The 12032-nt window shown below is 57.0% G+C and overlaps 1 protein-coding gene across 1 annotated transcript; it reads left to right on the top strand.

Moving 5' to 3' along the window:
• Positions 1-1393: 1393 nt before the first annotated feature.
• On the top strand, positions 1394-10923 carry DACT2 (dishevelled binding antagonist of beta catenin 2; the record flags this gene model as incomplete). Its single annotated transcript, XM_081251077.1, has 4 exons — positions 1394-1630; positions 7160-7292; positions 8279-8542; positions 9329-10923. The coding sequence occupies 4 exons, from the start codon at positions 1394-1396 to the stop codon at positions 10921-10923; spliced, it is 2229 nt and encodes a 742-aa protein (XP_081107203.1).
• Between the last annotated feature and the right edge of the window lie 1109 nt (positions 10924-12032).

Genomic DNA, 12032 nt, shown 5'->3' with positions numbered 1-12032 from the left:
CTTTGGGAAGCAGCCTGGCTGTCCCTCAAAAGATTAAACACAGAAGTTACCTATGAGCCAGGAATTCCACTCTTAGGTAAACACCCAAGAGAAATGAAAACATATTTCTACACAAAAACTTGTACATGAACAGCCATAGCAGCAGCACTATTCATAATAGTCAGAAAGTGGAAACAATCCGTTAAGGAATAAATGGATAAATAAAAAATGGTCCTGCCATACAACGGAACATTATTTACCAATAAAAAGGAGTGAAGTACTGATACTTGCTACAACGTGGATGAACCTTGAAAATATGCTCAGTAAAAGAAGCCAGTCCTAAAAGGCCACCTTGGGCTTCCCTGGTGGCGCAGTGGTTGAGAATCTACCTGTTAATGCAAAGGACACAGGTTTGAGCCCTGGTCTGGGAGGATACCACATGCCGCGGAGCAACTAGGCCCCTGAGCCACGACTACTGAGCCTGCGCGTCTGGTGCCTGTGCTCCACAACAAGAGAGGCCGCGATAGTGAGAAGCCCATGCACCGCGATGAAGAGTGGCCCCCGCTCGCCGCAACTAGAGAAAGCCCTTGCGCAGAAACAAAGACCCAACGCAGCAAAAATAAATAAATAAACTCCTACCCCCAACACCTTCTTTTTTAAAAAAAAAGGCAACCTATTGTGTGATTCTATTTATATAAAACCTCCCAAACAGGCAGCTTAGTGTTGGGTGCAGCGGGGAAATGGAGGGTGACCGCTAAGGGGCACCGAGCTTTTTTGGGGGGTGGTAAGAATGTTATAAAATTGATTGTGGTGATAGCTGCACAACTTGGTGAATATACAATACTAAGGGGCCATTGGATTGTACGTGTTAGATAGGGGAATCAAATGGTATGTGAATTATATCTCAATAAAGCTACTATTATTAAAAAAAAAAAAAAAGACAAGCTGAGGTTTCCAGGAAAAGTGGAGTTTTTCCCAAGTGCTAGTGAGTTCATAATGGTAACACGGTCCTTACAATGGGGAACTATCCAATAATTTACCTTAAAAACATTGCTTTTAACCTGAACAAGACCTTTCTCCGTGTTTGGTCCACTTTCGCCCCTTCACCCGCGCCCACCCGGCTCCTCCTTCCCTCGGGGCCCCTAGAGGGTCACCGCGCGCCTTCCGGGCGCCCCGGAGCGCGCGGCCCGGGTCCCCAAGGGCGTGGGGCTCCGCCGACGGGGCGGGCCCGGGGGCGGCCGCTGTGACCCCTGGGCGTGTGCAGACACCGCCTCCGCGGCCACCGATAGGTCCCACCCCGCCTTGGCGACCCGCGGGCCGGGGGCGGGGAGAGGCGGCGCGGAGGCCGCGCGCACCGCCCGGCGCCGCTCGGAGGCCGGGGAGGCTCCGGGCAGCCGCGCGGGTCGAGCGCGGGATGTGGGCGCCGGGCGGCCCGCCGGGGCCCGCGAGCTGGGACCGCCGCAGGGTGGGCGCCAGGCTGCGCGCGGCCCTCGCGGGGCTGCACGAGCTGCAGGGGCTCCGCGCCAGGCAGCAGGCGCGCGTGTGGGGCGCCCTGGCCGTGCAGCCCCCGCCCGGGCCCGCCGCCCCCCGCGGCCCCCGCGCCCACGAGCTGCGGCTGGAGGCGGCGCTGGCGGCGCTGCAGGAGCAGCTGGTAAGGAGCGCGTGCGGGGATCGCGGGGCCGCTCCGGGCGCGCGGGGCCGCGGGGACCCGGTCCACCCGGCTAGCAGCAGGCGGACGGGCCGCCCGGCGGATCGGGGGGCACCTTCGGCGATTTCAAGGGACGCTGCTCGGTCCCGAATGAGAGGGACGCGGAGGCCTGAGGCGCGAGGCTAGGCATCCGGGCCCTGAAAGCAGCCCGGCCGGGCGGCCCGCGCCGAGCCGCGCATCGGGGCTGCGCCCGGCTCTGCCTACTTCCCAGCGCAGACAGACTTCAGGATGTATTCCTGTTGGTTGGAGTTTTGCTGATAAGAACGCATTCAATCGGTTTTCCCTGCTGGAGGCTACTTGGGATCCTGGTGTCCTGCTCCCGGTGCCAGCCTCTCCCTGCTGCGTGTGTCTGGGGACAGCAGTGCCAGCGTGCCAAGTGTCCCCCGAATTGTCCCCAGTGATGTGTTCAGGTTGAGCTCTGGGGTCGTGTCACTGTAATAAGATGTTGGGGAGAGCATGTATCCGATGAGGGCCTCTCCGACTTTAAAATGTAACCTGACCTATGAAAAGAGGTGTGTCCTCTGAACGCAGAGGCGGTGGAACCCCACTGGGCCTCCTGGGCCTGCTTTCCCACCGGCCTTCTCCCCGCTGCTAGGGCTCCTCCAAACGCGGGTCCCTTTTGTACCACTGAAGACACTTCTCAGGTGATTGCCTCGGTTATTTATCTAATGTATGGTTTCATCTCATGTATTGGAAAAAACTCAAGAGTTTTTTGCAGTGTTGCAGTATTTTTTAAAGGAAAAATTAGAAGGTTGTACTGAAAGATGTCTATTTGGTAGAGTTGACTGTAGTACTTCAAGGGGAATGTCTTTTAAATGAGAAATTAAATCTGCCCTGTTTAAAGGCTGCTGTCTTTACAGAGTAGCCTGGATGAGGCTGCTGCTTTGCTATCAGCTTAGCGCAGTCGTGTCAATGATTTGTTAGCTGCTTCTGGATTAGAGAATCGGGAAGCTCAGCGTCTTAAGATGTGTCCCAGGACTCCTGCGATCTTCCCACATGGCAAGGGGGGGCCCTGACTGTGCAGCCTCTCGTCCTGTGATTCCGCGGCTGCTTTGCAAAGGAAGGAGCTAGTTACCGAGTGGAACTTTCATAGGCTTCTCACCCCCCATCTTATCCAGTCACAGCTGCAGGTTTAGCTTACCTGTGTGTGTGTGGGTGTGTGTGTGCGTGCATGTGTGCACCCAGACACATCCTACCTTTCACTGGAGCTTGGAGAGGCACACAGAGCCTGGGAAGATGCATGACATGCGTGTGGCAGGAAGGAGCTTTGCGATGCTGCTGTGAATTGTTCTGTCGGGGGAGCTAGAACCCAGTTGATGATTAACTTGGCTTAAGTAATATACAAATCAGACTTCTGAGTACTCAGCCTCTAATTACGGGTAGCCTTTTGGGAGAGAAGTTCAAACAGGTTTTCTTTTGTTTTATTTATTTATTTTTTAATGTGGGGACCAGAAGGAACACGCACCCTTTGTCTTGAAACTTTGTTCTTGGCACAGATTATGTGATCAAAAGAGACGAATAATTGAATGTGTGTGACACCAGCCCAGCGATTAACACGTTCACATTTTTCTTACAGAGAAAACATTAGGAGTGATCCTAGTTCTATGATGCAGGGTACAATCAAAAGGCCTTCATCTCCAGCCCCAGGCTCACACTTCAGTAACTCCCGGCTAATCGGGGCCCCTCCTACCCACACCCTGGGGTTAACCGGGGCATGGGTCACCATTCAGGTGTGGAGACAGGAAGAACTTTTATCTGACCCTCAGCAGCTTTGTCCCACAGACGTTCCTAAGTGAGAATGAGCTTGAGCATTTCAGGGGGGATTTCAACTGCAGTTAGGAGAAGTCATCACATTAACACTTACCAGAACGAACGAGCTACACCTTTTTAATTGCTGTGTCTACAGTCACAACAGGAAGCTCGCAGTAGGTACTTAGTATTTGTTGAATAAGTAAATGAGCAAGTTTTACTGCTGTAACAAAGCGGAAGATGATTTCAGTATTTACTATCTCCACGTTCTAGATTTCTAAGCTAATGTAACCCCCATGACCTCTGACCAAAGCAGCCCTTACTGTTTGGCCGGTCCTGTGCTCACCTGTCTGTGCCTTCCAGGGAGATTGTCATTCCCCGAGAAGAGGCTGCCATTCCCATTTTTATAAGCGTTATGTTCCCAGCAACACTGACGCGGAAAGATTTGGATGCCCCAGAGGAGCCTGGAAGCTCCATCTCCCACCAGGAGGCGCCAGCGGGCACCCCAGGTGGGATGTGAGGAAAGGCTCTGGGGACCTGCAGGGAAACTGGTGCTGGAGAATTTCCTGGTGGTTGTTTTGCTGGTCACGACTTGCCCTGACCCTGAATGGCAGCATCTCCTCCTCCCTGGCAGGTGCCGGCATTGAGCACTGCAGGAGCTGAGGGTCTGCGGCTGTAATCAAGACGTCTGGTGTCTTCCTTGGACCGACCATGCTTGCTCCGTGACCTCTCAGGGGAACGAACTCGCTCAGGGTCACAGAGGAGGGGGAAGCATCCACGGGGCTGGGCAAGGCTTCCTTCTGTGGCACTAGTGCTTGTTATCCCCGAGGCTAATCTGTGACCCTGGCCCTTTGAAGGACTTCTTTTCAAGCTAGGTAGTAATATTTACCCACCCACAGGGCACTTGCAGTGCCATGGAACTCATGCAGAAAATGCTTCCTGTGCATGTTCTCAGCTTTCAAGGAAAGAACGGAGGTGTTTTAGACACCATCTCTGTATCCTGAACTTTGGGACGTTTTTCATTTTTGTCCTCTCAATCTGCCGTAAAGGTTTGAGAAGGCTGGAAAGCCGAATTGTAGATGGGGAGCAAAAGGGCAAAGCAAGTGGAAATCGGATCAGTCTTTTATGGCATGTAAAGTCAACATCTCGAAGAAAGGGCTAAGCCAGATATTTGTTTTGAATGGCATTCCCTAGGTAGAAGTTCTCAAACTTTTGTGGTCATAAAAAATTGGTCCCAGGGAAGCTTGTCAAAATGCAGATTCCCAGGCGTGCCCTAGAGTCTGAGTTAACGGGTGTGGCGGGGAGCCCTTGGGTCTGTGTGGATGCCCCGGGGCTCCCAGCTCCTGGGAACTGGGCTGTGCTCTCCCTTACACCGGAACCCCTGCCCCTCGCCCAGGTTCAGGGGATTCAGACAGGATGCGCTGCCCAGCCCCTGAGCCTGAAGGCCTGCGGTGAGTAGAGAGGGCTGGTGGCCGCACAGACTGGCTCGCTGCTCTGGAGGGAACCCGTGTGACACAGCAGTCACATTTACTCGGCGCTGACGTCTCTGTAACACATTTTCCCTGCAGAAATACATGGAAGTCGATGCTGTGTGCCTGGCTCCGCAGTGGGTTATGCTCAGTCCTGGTGCCATAAGGAACCTTTGACTTAGCACACAGAGTTAGAGACCAAGGAGTTAATGAAAAGCAGAGACATAAAACCCCCCAGCGAGGGACGGGGGAAGGGTTACGGAGGACAGTGCCAATCCTGAGTGACAAAGCCCTGTTGCCATGCAGCGGGGTCCTGGGGACGCAGTAATCATCGGAGGGCACCCAGGGGCCTGTGTGGCTCTGCCCCTCGACACTAATCAGAAGCCACCGGCTGTAGGCCGGGCTGGGCAAACATTAATCACAAAGCAATTATTCCAGCACAAACACGCCAGGGTCACTTTTTGGGGGGGAGGGGGATTGGAGAGGGAGGAGAGAAGCCATCTATGGAATCCAGAGAGGTCCCCTTTCAGAAGAAAGAGGACATCGTGATTTGGAAGAGAAGGGGTCAAATCCATGTTTTTAAACGTCGAAGTGTGGACGAACAGAGGAACTGAACTCTCTGCCAGTACCGTGGTCTCATTTTACGACATTAGAAGAAAAGTCATTTGCAGTAAAAATTCCCTTCGTTTGTCTGAGTGTTTTTTACTTGGATAGTGATGGGCCGGGAGCCCACCTTTGCTGCCCCCGCCGCTCTGGCTGTCAGGTAGTGCCGTCCACCTGGGGAGCGTTTCCCTTTGTGAAAACGTGCCAGGATGTTCAGGCTACTCTGGGTGGTCCTGGGTGTGTACGTTTTGATTAAATTCTGGGTTTTTGTAGTGTTATGTTTACAGATACTATTACATGAGGCTGGGAGACTCTCTTGCTACAAAACTTGGAGGTTGTTCTGAGACCTTTGCACTGGGTCCTGAGGAAAGTGGATTTGGGTGTGGTGGTCTGCCACTCACCAGGTGCTGGGCCATGGGCCCCTGCCCCTGGTGGTATGGGAACAGTCTGCGCCAACGTAGTTCTCCCATAAGAATCAGAAATTCCCGCCACCTGCTTCCCCCTTGGACTGACTTCTCAGATTATTGAAGCTACTGAAGTAATTCCTCATTTCCTATATAAGAATTTGAAACACAATTGATCATTTTCTCAAACAGGGTGACCGGCATAATCCCATTCATTAATTATTTGCCTTAAACTTAATTGCTAATCAAAGCAAGAAATTTAGGTAGTGGACCTTGAAAACAAGGTGAAGTTTTATCACTGAAGGAGGGAAGTCAGCATTTATGAAACAGTGTTCTTTTACGGACATATGATTCACGTGTGTGTATGTGTGTGAATGTATATTGTGAGCATTAACCACGTGCATGTGCTATATGTATATTACATGATATACACACACAGTTATGTGTGGTTGACACTCACAGTAACCCGTTTTACAGCCAGGGAAGCTGAGGCCTGGAGAAGCTAGAGCCTCGGAGGACAGAGTTGAGATGTGGACCCTAAACCAGAAAGATCCTGCCTCCTGGGGCAGGTGCTCAGGCTGCGCTGATCCCAGGCGCTGAGCTTTTTCCTCCTGCAGCGTCCCTCCCTCTTCCCTGAAAGCCCTACAAAACCGTAACCGTTCAAAATGCCACCTGTGATATGGGAGCTAAGACTCTGCAGAGGCAGGGCCTTTTTCTCTCCTGGGGACTTTCCTGTCCCCCTGAAGAGCCGAAAGCTCAGCCCTCCCCAGGTGCCATGGACGGGCTGCGGTGAAGGAACGTGGTGATACGGGCACCAAACGCAAGGTCCACGAGGCGCGAGCCTGGGAAAGTAGATTCTTACGTAGATGGAAAAAGACATTGAAAATATTATCGGTGGCTCCTGCCAGAGTGGGTGTCCTTGGCTGTTTTTGGTCCTCATTCCACTCTCATAAGCTGTATTACTCCACATTCTTATAAAGAAATGTCTAATTGAAAATTGCTGGCAAAGAAAAGTCTGCACTTGGGAAGACGTGCTGGAGGCGGGAGGGGTCCTAGAGGTGGGAGGGGTCCTAGAGGCGGGAGGGGTCCTAGAAGTGGTTTGGTGTGAGGAAGTGGGAGCTGTCAGGTGGGAGCTGACCTGTGGGTTTGGGGAGTTAAGTTGTATGTGTGGTGTAGCTTCACGTGGAGCCTCCAGTTTCCATTTCTGTACACAGAGCAGTTTTATGTCTCCCTGTTTTCCTCCTGAGAACCGTTTAAGACTTCAGGACGTCGGCCTGAAAACCCACTTGGACCAGCTGGACCAGCAGATCAGCGAGCTGCAGCTGGACGTGCGCAGAACCTCCAGCGAGGCCCCGGACAGCGACAGCAGGCCCAGCTCGGGTATGGCGCCCGCTCGGGCCCTGGACCCTCTGTCGCTCACCCCGGGGAGCAGCACTGCCCGGCAGGGCTGACGTGGTGAACCCGCCTCTGTGCTCAGGCCACCAGAGGGTCAGGAGCTGTATGCAAGCCTGAAAGAGCACGTTATTGGAGAATACTGAAGATGAAATACTTTTAATACTTTTATTTAAATGCACTTGGGAAAACGGGGAGAGAGAGGGAGAGAGTGGGTGTGTACATACTCATTGTTTAATTGGAAAAATATTGCTTTTGATGGAAAAAAACCCATGAGTTTCTCACCCTTCTCTGGACTGAGACGGATTCTGGGTTCTGTTTATGTTGAATCAACATGGAGATTGTAAATAATAACTTTTATGTGACAGCAAGAGTATTTTTTTAAGTCTACAGTCTAAAATCAGTACAGTTTCCTCCCCTGCGGCCCTGGGCGCCCTCCTTTCAAGGTCACGTAGCGATGGTTAGGGTCGTTCTGACCTTCATGGTCCTGGGCACATGGGCTTTCTCTCCAGATTCCAGGCTCAGACAGCAGCTCAAACGGCAAACCCAGGAGACCAGCGTCTTCCCAAGTACAGTGTTCTCTGCCCTGTCTTTCGCTTTTTTTCAGTTTGCAAAATCCTGTCACGGTCTGGGTTGTTAATCATGTAGCAGGGCCGGGCCGGGGGGCCTCCCCAGACGCTGCCCCTTCTCTGATGCCTGCCTCAGATGAGCTTGGCGGGCACGAGGAGGGGCGGGGGAGGATGCCAGTCTCCCTCTTACGGGGCTGGAAGCCGGAGGTCACACGGGGGGACGTGAGCCATTCGCCCAGGAGAGGGATGAGCAGGTGGTGGGCAACAGGAGACAGAGGTGGGGCGGCGTCCCGGGCATTCCGGCCCCGGGCACCTCCCCGCCCCCGGGTCCGCTTCCCTGAGACCCCCAGCCCCTCAGCGCAGGGCCCCCCAGACCACAGCGACAGCCTCTGTGCCCCCGTGCAGGCTTCTACGAGCTGAGCGACGGCGGGTCCTGTTCCCTGTCCACCTCCTGCACGTCCGTGTGCAGCGACTGCATGTCCTCCTCTCTGGGCGCTGTGCTGCCTGCCACCCCGGAGGCCAGGCCCGGCGCGGGGGACTGCCGGCCCCGGTCAGCAGATGAGACCACCATGTGTGGGGTCCCCTTGCCTGCGTGGGAGCCCCAGGCCAGTGAGGGGGGCGCCGGCCAGCTGCTGCAAGGCGAGTCCCGGCCCCGCCCGGTGTCCACAGGTAAGGGGAGGCGGGAGCGGGGGCGGCGCTGAGCCCCATCCCAGGTGGGGCGGCTCCCGAGCCCCAAACACGGTGGGGGGTGGTTCCGAGCCCATACAAGGAGGGGGGCAGTTCCCAATCCCCATATTTTCTGTGGGCTTTTTTGGGTTTTGGATGGAGGTAGGCATCAAACGCCCACCTGTGTTCCTTGTAGCAGGGCTGTTGCAATAAAAGGCTTCTCGTCTTATTTAAAATGAACATCCGTTCACACCCTTCCACAGCCCTCGTGGCTGCCGCCGGGGACTAGGGTGGGAGCAGCGCTGCACGTGGACGTTGAGCGAGTTCAGCTCACATGCGGTTCCCCCCACCGGCCAGGGAAGAGCCGTTCTTTTTCTTCAGAGGGTCCCAGAAGGAAGAGATGCATCTTATTCCTTATGCTAGACCTGGGCCGTTAGGATCCATGGGTTTTCTTTCTTGCACACCTGTGAACGCCTCAGGGAAGGTCTGTTCCGAGACCTTGTCCCGATGGCCGTGTGGTCACCGGCGCCCCATCTCCCTGGGCGTCCTCCGCACCTTCGGTGAACAAGGGCAGGACTGAACGTCAGGGTCTAGGACTCACCTTCTAGGCTGTGGCTGGAAGGAGTGTGATGGGAGCCGGGTGATGGGACGTGTACAGAGGACGCCAGCGTGTCCAGGCGAGGAACGTGTGAGGCCGGGGCCTCGTCCTGCCCGGGGGGAGGGCCTCGTGCCCCAGGGCTGTGCTTGCTTCTTCCCTTATTTATGTTTTGTTCTTTTTCTCCTTCCCAGGTGACCTTGAAAGAGTCCTGCCAGCTGAAGTGGGGCTCCAGAAAGCCAGGGCACACCCCAAGGCCACTTCCTTCCTCTGCCGCGGCATGGACCCCAAGTACCAGTGTGACCTGGTGTCCAAGGGGGGCAGGGAGGTGTACCCGTACCCCAGCCCCCTGCACGCCGTGGCTTTGCAGAGCCCCCTCTTTACTCTGACCAAGGAGACAGCGCCGAGCGATGGCCCCTCGTCCCCCAGTCGGGCCCTCCCTGGAGCCACAGGTCCGAGCTCCATTCGGACTGGACTGGTCCTCGAGGCTGGCCCAGCCAGAGCCTACATAGAGAGGCTGCTGCGACTGCAGGGCCGAGGGCCGCCCGCGAGGGGCAGTGTGGGAGAGCGCGGACCCCCAGGACGGGAGGCGTCCCTATCCCCGCAGGGGCTCGGGGGCCGGAGGGAGGACAGTGAAGGTGGCCTGGAGAAGACAGTGTGCGCCCGGGGGAGAGCGGAGGTGGGAGGGGAGGCCCAGAGCGGGGCCGCCCGTGGGGACGGCATCGAGCAGCCGGGGCCTGTGCCCCTTGTGCGCACCCTGCACCCCAGCAGCCGTCCAGAGGAGGGCCCCAGACCCTCACGCGGCTGCGTGCACCAGGAGGCCCGTCCAGGCTCCCCCTGGCTGGGCTGTGGCCAGGCCCCCGCTCCCTGCTCGCAGGGTCAGCAGCCAGCTCTCCACGGCTGGACGGGCAGAGGCAGGTCGCCGGGCGGGGGGGCGGGAGGGGAGGGCCCCCCTCGGGCCCCCGGACACTGTGTCCGCCCGCACTTTGCTGCCAGAGGAGCTTCCCCCACGGGGCCCCCCAAGGCCAAGCCTGTGAAGATCAAGAGGGGGACCAGCGACAAGGCGCTGAGGCTTGGGGGGCCGCAGCTTCAGTGGGGCGCCCTCAGGGGCCCCCAGCCGCCCCCTGAGTCGGGAGGTGGTCTCAGGAGGCCCACCCTGGCCAGGGAGGCGCCCGGCCGGTCCTGCTCTGAGTCCAGCCTCTACCCCGTGTCCCTCTTCGTCCCCCTGCTGGTGGCCCGACGAGAGGATCACCAGGCGTCAGCTCAGGCCTTGTTCCCCTTGGAAGCAGCCCCACTGGTGGCGACCGGCGGGGAGGCCCGGAGGAAGCAGCGCAGGTGGCAGTCCTCCGTAGAGATCTCAGCCCGGGCCCGCCCGGACCCCAGCCTGGGGCCCCATAGGCCGGCGGCCCGGAGAGGGGGCGGCCCGCGGCCCGTGTGCGCCAGACCCAGGCCCAGGCTGCCCCGCCAGGACGCCCGAGCCAGGAGCGGGTCGGACGGCTCGGAGCACTCGGCCGAGTGTGCGTCCCTGTTCCGCTCCACCGTCGCAGAGAGCAGCGGGGACGAGGCCAGCGACCACACGGCCAACCGCTTCGGGGACGGGGAGTCCAGTGGCAGCACCTCGGAGGGCGGCGGCCAGGGCGGGGGGAGCTCCAGCCAGCGGGCCCCGGCCAGCTCCAGGCCCCCTCTGCCGCCAGTGCCCAGGCTGTGCCGCGTCAAGGCCTCCAAGGCCCTGAAGAAGAAGATCCGCAGGTTCCAGCCGGCCGCACTGAAGGTCATGACCATGGTGTGAGGTCGCTGGGCGATGGCAGGGCCCGTCCGGGCCCGGGAGCCACAGACACAAAGGGACCTTTCGTGGCTGAGGCCGGGCCCAGCCTCGCACGGTGTTGGATGTGCAGGTCTGTGTCACCTGGACACTTGGTTTTCTCCCCGAAGCTGCCCTTCCAAAAGAGTCCCCTCAGAGGAGACGATGGGCCCGTCCCTGGCTGCATCGCCCCACAGGTTAGGCTGTGACTGTGGGCACGTCACCCCACCTTGGCCCCAGTGGAGACCTTCACCCAGAACTCTGGGACTGCAGATTTGTCGGGGCGCCGGCCTCCCAGCTGCCTGAGCCGTGAGCCCCGTGCTTGCTTCCCTCCGTCCTGTTCCACTTGGGCTGGGCGCTCGGTGTACCCCAGCCTGTGGAACAGTTTCTCCCCAAAAGCGTTCCCGTTAAGAAATGGTTGCAGGACTGTGCTCTGGAAACTGGGTTGGACTATGAATCCAGGTCAAACCCTCAACATGAATAAACAGCCGATTATGCCTCTGTCTTTGCAAGTCAGTCTTTCCCTTTTAGCCTCCCTGCCCTCAGGAATGTAGTAGGTGCTCAGCAAACCCGAATCCTTCCCCGTCATGCAGACACTCTCTCACCCGGGGTCGGAAAATGCATTTCACATGAGTACACTCCACACTTTTCCCAACACTCCTGAATTGAGCATAAAAATGCTTTGGAGGGCTTCCCCGGTGGCGCAGTGGTTGAGAGTCCGCCTGCCGATTCAGGGGACACGGGTTCGTGCCCCGGTCCGGGAAGATCCCACATGCCGTGGAGTGGCTGGGCCCGTGAGCCATGGCCACTGAGCCTGCACGCCCGGAGCCTGTGCTCCGCAACGGGAGAAACCACAGCAGTGAGAGGCCCGCGTACCGCAAAAAAAAAAAAAAAAAAAAAAAAAAGCTTTGGAAAAGAAACCCTTTTATGGTGTATATTTTTCAAAGGAAATTTCCCTCAACTTTTCAGGGAGGTAGGATTTTCAGGGAAGCTGCCTGCGGAGAGCAACATCTTCAGTTCATAAAGCAGTTTTATCCTGAATTATTCAAAGCTGCTTCTGTGGGCCTGGAGGTAGAAAGAAGGCACGGGGGAGGTGG

The sequence above is a fragment of the Mesoplodon bidens genome (assembly GCF_964165515.1).
Source record: "Mesoplodon bidens genome assembly, chromosome: 12".
In the NCBI taxonomy this organism is placed as follows: domain Eukaryota; kingdom Metazoa; phylum Chordata; class Mammalia; order Artiodactyla; family Ziphiidae; genus Mesoplodon; species Mesoplodon bidens.
Note: the sequence above shows the minus strand (reverse complement) of the source record. Positions and strands in the feature narration are given on the sequence as shown.